The sequence below is a fragment of the Tachysurus fulvidraco genome, chromosome 12, assembly GCF_022655615.1.
Source record: "Tachysurus fulvidraco isolate hzauxx_2018 chromosome 12, HZAU_PFXX_2.0, whole genome shotgun sequence".
In the NCBI taxonomy this organism is placed as follows: Eukaryota; Metazoa; Chordata; class Actinopteri; order Siluriformes; family Bagridae; genus Tachysurus; species Tachysurus fulvidraco.
Window position 1 is genome coordinate 17,477,070 of NC_062529.1, and position 7,500 is coordinate 17,484,569.

At 39.5% G+C, this 7,500-nt stretch overlaps 2 protein-coding genes across 4 annotated transcripts in view; one reads left to right on the forward strand and one right to left on the reverse strand.

Moving 5' to 3' along the window:
• Positions 1-1,955, forward strand: part of trappc12 (trafficking protein particle complex subunit 12) — a 27,508-nt gene extending 25,553 nt beyond the window's left edge. For all 3 annotated transcript variants that reach the window (XM_027172016.2, XM_027172017.2, XM_027172019.2), the window contains exon 12: positions 334-1,955. In XM_027172016.2, coding sequence (XP_027027817.1) covers positions 334-576 — 243 coding nt within the window. In that variant the 3' untranslated portion in view covers positions 577-1,955. The remainder of the gene's footprint in view (positions 1-333) is intronic.
• On the reverse strand, positions 1,734-6,178 carry adi1 (acireductone dioxygenase 1). The gene is made up of 4 exons (XM_027172023.2): positions 5,994-6,178; positions 2,982-3,101; positions 2,728-2,907; positions 1,734-2,613 (listed from the first exon to the last, which is right to left on the reverse strand). Exons 1-4 carry the CDS (start codon positions 6,117-6,119, stop codon positions 2,497-2,499), a joined length of 543 nt encoding a protein of 180 aa, XP_027027824.1. The 5' UTR covers positions 6,120-6,178; the 3' UTR covers positions 1,734-2,496.
• Between the last annotated feature and the right edge of the window lie 1,322 nt (positions 6,179-7,500).

Consider the following 7,500-nt stretch of genomic DNA (forward strand, 5'->3'; position numbering starts at 1 on the left):
GGATGAAAGAAGTCAAGTTCTCAGGGAGATTTGCATGTTCTGAGTTTATGAAAGACTCAAATTTAATTTCTTCTAGTAGGCTACAAATGTAATTGTCCTAAACGACAATTTGTATCTTTTCATGAACAGCATATTCCATCTCATTTAACTCTAATGACTTGTTAGTATATTGTGATGACGAGGTCTGAATTATACGGCAATGTCATTCACACCTCACCTCACATGTTAAACCTGTACCATAATATAGACACCGATGTAGGTTCTAGGTTCGTCTGAACTGTTCTACAACTTTCTGGTAAATCCACTCTTCTACTTTCTCATTCCATTCTGCAGGCGAACAACAACGCAGCAGTGTGCTTACTTTATTTGGGTCGCCTAAAGGAATCCCTGGGTCAGCTGGAGAGTCTGGTGCAGCAGGACCCTGCACTCTACCTGCATGAAAGCGTGCTCTTTAACCTGACTACCATGTACGAGCTGGAATCATCACGCAGCACACAGAAGAAACAGGCTCTGCTGGAGGCGGTGGCCGGACGCGAGGGCGACAGCTTTAACACGCAGTGCCTCAAACTGGTGTAACCACCCAAGAGTGCATTAGATCACTGTGTCACTGCTACATGATGTGACATGAGCTCATTTAATAAGCTCGGGCTTAAAATGCCACAGGTCTATTATCCTTGAAGGTTTTTTGTTTTGTTTTGTTTTGTTTTTTTAAAGACTAAGATATTATGTTTGACCAAAATCGAAGCTGCCCTGAAATGACCTGAGTATTTACACTAAGGTATGTGGCGCAGTTGAAACTCTTAAATCGATGTTTCAGTGCTATCAGGTTGCAGGAGAATGTAAATAGAGAGAATATTAAATCGATTAAAAAGAAAACATTAATGTAAATATTCAGCATATTTAAAGCAGATGGAATGGCAGCCTGAGTGGTACACAGCATTACAACAATTACTGTCTGGACCCAGTTTTCTAAAAACAAATAAATTAAAACACAAAGTCAGGGTTGGACGACTCAGTAGCTCGGCCACCTGAACCGAACAGATTTTTACTCGTAGAAGACATTATCGACCGCCAGAAAATCAGACTTTAAAAAAAAAACTCGTTCCAAATCCTACCTCCTGCCACAATATATACATCGACCGAGAAATATGATACGAATGGGTAAAATGCTCATATTATAGAAATATTGACGACACCCTGCAAAACGAATTCATCGAGCTTTTAGACGCGTGCTAGGATGGCAAGCAGTAATTTTCAGGTTAAACATATTGGGAGAAATTAAAGACACTAGCTAAACACCAACAATATCTTTTATTAACACCACACCGCTAACTGGTGGGGGTTTATGTCCCTAAATACTCCTGGCCAATTCCTACCCATCAGCCAGCTCTCCCTAGTTATACGACTGCTACCAAGGGTAAAAGCCAGCCATCTGCCTCTTCTTAACTGCTGTACATGCTGCAGTATGGGCAGCGTAACACTCTCCTATGTTTCCACACAAATGAGCTCACAGGTGCCTGTGATTGGTTTGTCACTGTGATTGACAGGAGAGACAGGATCCTTGGCTCCTGGGACATTGACTACATTATTGTGAGCCATAACATCAGGTGATGAGATAAAGAGGATAAGAAGGCTGTCTCTTCCCTGGGACACGTCATTACTGTACAATAGCTGCCACGTTTAAACTAGTCAGTTAGGATTCAGGGCAAACAAACCATGGGACAGAGACAGTATAAATTTTACTGTATTTATTTAGTTCATATTAAGATGATGTTTGCACTGTAATTCTTCTGTGAAACTTCCAGGAAAGCCTTTTTTTGAATTTGCTCGCAGTCTTAACATAGAATATATAAAAGTGTGTGTGTATTGTTTGTACTGCGTGTCACACGACTGCACCGTACTGTACATTTCTTACACAAATCTAAATAAAGCCTAGCTGATTTGGAAGCACTCTAGCACAGAATGCATGTGTGTGCTGTGTTGGGATGTAAAGTAACCTCCATGAACACCTGTGTATAAAACAGCAGTCATTACCCAATGAGCTGCTCTGTGATCTATGCCAGAATAACACAATAGTGAGACAACGCTCTGCAGTTTTAATCACAATAATCAGATCTGAACATTACATGAGCAAGCAGACAGCAGTTGCTTCTACACTTTAGTGTTGTAATATTTTGTTTCTGATTAATTGTGCTAATTAGATTAATAAACTCAATGATCTATAATCAACTCAGATTTTTATTTTATTATAATAATTTAAAAAATAAAAATCAAGGCACTTTTGTAGAGGTGAAACAGCATCAGGATTGATAAGAAGCCAAAAATGTATTTCTGTATTGTTTTGCTACAATATTTCGGCAACCTCTAAAAATCCTTAAATAATTATTTTTGTTATAATGTTAGAAATTGTTTTTTCCTACTTTTTTACTTAGAGTTATTTCACGTCAGAAAAAGATAAAACGGACACAATTGAGAACTGTTAAACTCGGATCTTGCTCAAGAGCATTTCAGTGAAGCGACGTACTGCTTGCGAATATCAAAGTGATCAGCAGGTCGGTTGTAGGCCTTCCACACCGGCTCACCTACAAACAGCCTCATGGCTTTGGTGGAATTCTGAAAAGAAAGAAGAAAAAAAATAGCCATAGTTTATTTTTACTCAGTGTCTTGACTTTCTAAAATGAATTCAATTGTGAAAAAGCATTATGTGCTTCAGGGAAAAGGGCGTACCGTCTCATCCATAGTGAATCTATGATAAATTCCTGCTGGAAGCGTGATCATGTCTCCCTTTGTCATAGCGATTCGTATCCAACGGTCGTTCTTGTCTCGGACGTCAAAGTACGCTCTTCCATCCAGGATGTACCGGATCTCGTCGTCGAGGTGCAGGTGTTCCTCATAGAACATTTTTAACTGGAAAACAGATCAATGTTACTTACACTGTTACGGTGTCATTAGAATGAATCGAGATGTTTGGAATGACCTACTTTATCCTCATAGTTGGGCAGTTTATCTGGGTGAACGTCGATGATGTCCATGTAGGAGTAACCTTGTTCTTCTCGGATCTTCTGCAACTCGGGGTCGTTTTCATAGATATCAGCATTTAACTGGAAACAGAAACAAAGATGTGTACTTAAGTACATTCCCTGGTGTTCTAGCACAGGTTTGTCCAGTCAAGTCCACCAAGGACTGGTCTAGGTGCAGGTTGTCATTCCAACCAAGCAGAAGTTTGAGTTTAAACCACACCCGAGTTTACTAAATATCAAGAACATCTGATTAAAACAGGAGGAATCGGGTGTGGCTTCTGCTGGATTGGAATAAAAACCTGCACCCCCACCAGTGTTTTTTGGATAACATGGCTAACACTCCTGCTTTAGCAGATAGAATCCTGTGCTCTCTGCCTGTTTTGACTTTGGGATAAGGAACCGACCCAGTCACTGGGGTTAACTCCCATTTCCAGTCCCAGAAAGGGCTTCAGTTTAAAACATGTGCCAAATCAAAATATGCAGATCAGCTGACCTATTGTTGAAAACCCTAACAGGAACATTAGAAAAAAACCAAAGACAATGCAGTTTAAAAAATGTTCCATTGTTTTAGAAATGGAAGGTTCAGATATATTACTATAATACATTGATGACTATCATGACAACATTGCTGCAGCCTTTTCCTTCAAGCTGGGTTCAAGCTAAGCCCTTAAGGAATTCTAATCTCAGATCTAGCTGAAATATGCCATTTTACATTACAGCTAAGTTTCCACTATATAGTAGGGAATGTCTTTCCAGACAACACGTGACTGTTCACTTGGTCTAAGATTTCTGCTCTATGGAACCTGATGTGGTCTACCAATCGGAAGGTTGCGAGATCGAGTCCCATGTCCACCAGGTTGCCACTTCTGGGCCCCTGAGCAAGGCCCTTAATTCTCAATTACTCAGTTGTATAAAATGAGATAAAATGTAAGTTGCTCTGGACAAGGGCTTCTGCTAAATGCTGGAAATGTTTCATAGCTTAGTTTTATTCTTCAAAATCAAGCCTAGTCAAATGAGTATATGCATGTTGTGTTTCATCTTCAATCGTTTTCTTTTTTTATACACGCGACAATATCACACAATCTTCTGATAAAATGCTAACAAATTCAAATTCTTGTCATAATATCATTCTTCTTCATGTAACACATCGATATTCAATTCAGTTTTATTTCTATGGTGCTTTTAACAATGGACATTGTCTCGAAAATATTTTGTTTTAGGGCCGTCCTGTCCCCTGCCCTGAAGGCTAAGAACAGCAAGGACCAAACTGTTCCAAGTCAGAGAAGCAAAGCGCGCACATGCCCAGGTAATTTACAGCTACTTCCAGGACAGCAGAGACACCCGGCGCCTATGGCAGGGCATACAGGTGATCATAAACTGCAAGACAGCCTCAGGTACCAGGTACTCTGTCTATTCATGACCGAGGTGAGGAGAACTCTATACAGAGTTAACCGACGAAAGACTGCTAGACCAGACAACATTGCAGGCAGGGTGCAATGTGCAGAACAGCTAGTGGATGCATTCACTGACATCTTCAACATCTTTCAGGCACACCAAGACTCATCGTTGAGGCACACCAAAACCCAGCTAACACCCTCACTGGATCCTGAACTTTGTGTATCATCCAAACTGCTCTACAGATGATGCTATTGCCACAACCATCCATTTAGCCCTTACCCACCTGGAAAATAAAGAAACTTATGTACGAATGCTGTTCGGTTCAGCACTCAACACAGTCATCCCTCAGCACCTGACTGAGAAGCTGAGCCTGCTGGGACTGAACATCTCCCTCTGGATCCTGAACAGCGACAAATCTTTTGTAGAGATCATCAAGAGTGAAAATTCCAAATTCCTTTGGCAGAGAACTTCACCTGGTCACTCAACATTACCAGCTCACCAGTTCACACTCTAAATAAATAAAATTAATTAATTAATATAAATAAATAAATAAAAACAAATGAATTAAAATAAATGAATGAATTAATTAAAATAAATAGATTCAATTAAATACATCAATAAAAATAAATAAATTCTTTAAAATAAATGAATAAATTAATTAATTTATTCAAATAAATAAATAAACTGGGAGATTGTGATTATAAATGTCTTTTTTACAGTCATATACAGTCCATTGTTGTTGTGTAACCAGAATCTCGAGCACCTCATAAATAATCTCAGATGATGAGTGGATTATAGATTATAGATACAACTCTTCCCTGCCAAAGCCTTTAGATGCTCATTGAGCACATAGTGCACATGATAGTGAAGATATCATTCAGAATCCAGAGTAATGGAGAGAGTGGGAAAGAAGTAAAGAAGCGAGTGCAGGCAGGTTGGAGTGGGTGGAGAAAGGTGTCAGGAGTTCTGTGTGATAGGAAAATATCAGCGAGAATCAAGGGGAAGGTGTACAGGACAGTGGTGAGACCGGCCATGCTGTATGGTTTAGAGACAGTGTCACTGAAGAAGAGACAGGAGTCAGAGCTAGAGGAAGCCGAACTGAAGATGTTGAGGTTCTCTTTGGGAGTGACAAGATTGGACAGGATTAATAACGAGTACATCAGCAGGACAGCTCATGTTGGACGTTTGGGGGACAAAGTTAGGGAGGCCAGATTAAGATGGTTTGGACATGTTCAGAGGAAGGAGAGTGAGTTTATTGGTAGGAGAATGTTGGACATGGAGCTGCCAAACAGGAGGCAAAGAGGAAGGCCAAAGAGGAGGTATATGGATGTAATTAATGAGCATATGAAGCTAATGGGTGCAAGTGTTAAGGATGCAGAAGATAGGGATAGGAGAGAGAGGTGATTCGCTGTGTCGACCCCTGAAGGGTAAAGCCGAAAGAAGAAGAAGATAGTGACGATATCATAGAACTGCCTTTTAGTTTATCACCTAGTGACTTCTAACTTGTAAGAAGATTCGACACACGTCTCTAAAGTATTGTCTCTATCATTAAGCCCATAAATAAGAGTTACACACCTTCCAGTAACAAACCCCGATGTCCCGGAGCTCCTGCAGACTCACTGGCTGATTGGGGTGTAATTTATGAGGCAGTCTCGGATCTTCAATTGACTCGTCCATGTACCAAGCCTCCAAGGCGGACATGATGAACACTGAACTGAACCGAGCTTATGAACGCGAATCGAATCTTCTACTGGGTTTGAAGCAGGCGTGTCACGAGGGGCTGGCACTTTTCAAAATTAAAGTCTCTGGTTTTACTTGGTATTATAACCAATATAGTGCTTATGTCAGAATATATATATATATATATTTATATATATATATATATATATATATATATATATATATATATATATATATATGTAACCCGTGCGGCTCGCGACACCGGGTATTAAAACTTGGTCTGCGTTGTGTTGCGTTGTGCGATGCAAAGACAGACACGGGACAGCAGGCAGCCGAATCACTGGATCTCTTTACTGATTAACAGAGACAAATAAGCAGCCTCAGATTGAGTGGCCCTTATAACACTCTATAAAACAAGTGATGTACTTCTATTAGCATGTGCTGGTCTCACATAAAAAACAAATATACCTCAAAGAATGTAAAATGACGAAAATAATCCCAAGAATAAATAAAATAATACTTTACACATAAATTGGGGTGGAAATACCAATATACAAAATAATATTAAAATAAGGATTACATTAAATTAACAGGATGACAAAAGAAACCTATCTCTTCCATTGAATCACAGATCAAAAGGGAAGAGGAGGAGTTAGGACAGGAAATTATGTTATACCGTGACCACGCAACACTTAAAGGAGTTTCATTCATTCATGTATTTATTTATTTGTTCATTCATTCATTTGTTCCTTTATTCATTTATTCATGCAAATCATTCATCCATTCATTTGTTGATTCGTTCTTTCATTTATTGATTGATTGATTGATTGATTGATTCACAGATTGATGTGGACCTAGAGCCTATAACAGGAACATGGGGCCCAACCCTGGATGAGACAACAGTCCAACTAAGGGCACACATACTCACATAAATATTTCATTTCAATGCACCGTTCCATCTACAGGCATGTTTTGTAATGTATGAGGAACCTTAAGGAACTGGAGGAAACTCACGCTGACACAACAAGAACATACAAAACTACACACCACTGTGTTTACGGCATTTAGCAGACACCCTTATCCAGAGTGACTTACAATTTATTTATGAGCAATTGAGGATTAAGGGCCTTACACAGGAGCCCAGCAGTGGCAGCTTGGTGGACTTGGGATTTGAACTCATAACCTTCTTCTCAGTAACCACTATTCTACCACATCCCACACTAGCAACTTGAGCTAAGAATCATACCAGACATCCTCAGGTGTTGACACTAATGTGGGTTTCTGAGAAGTAACTATCAACCAGAGAAACAAACAAACAAACAAACAAACAAACAAACAAAGGTGGTTAGTTTTCAGATGTGTTTGACTATTAAGAATTAGAATTATTAGAATTTCCACACAT

Bases quoted from the DNA above. Each gene is read 5' to 3' on its own strand.
- adi1 (XM_027172023.2), bottom strand. From the start codon at position 6,119: ATGTCCGCCTTGGAGGCTTGGTACATGGACGAGTCAATTGAAGATCCG. The intron at 3,102-5,993 runs GTGTGTAACTCT...TTCTGTTTCCAG, and splicing joins TCGGGGTTTGTTACTGGAAG to TTAAATGCTGATATCTATGA. The intron at 2,908-2,981 runs GTAGGTCATTCC...TCTGTTTTCCAG, and splicing joins TGCCCAACTATGAGGATAAA to TTAAAAATGTTCTATGAGGA.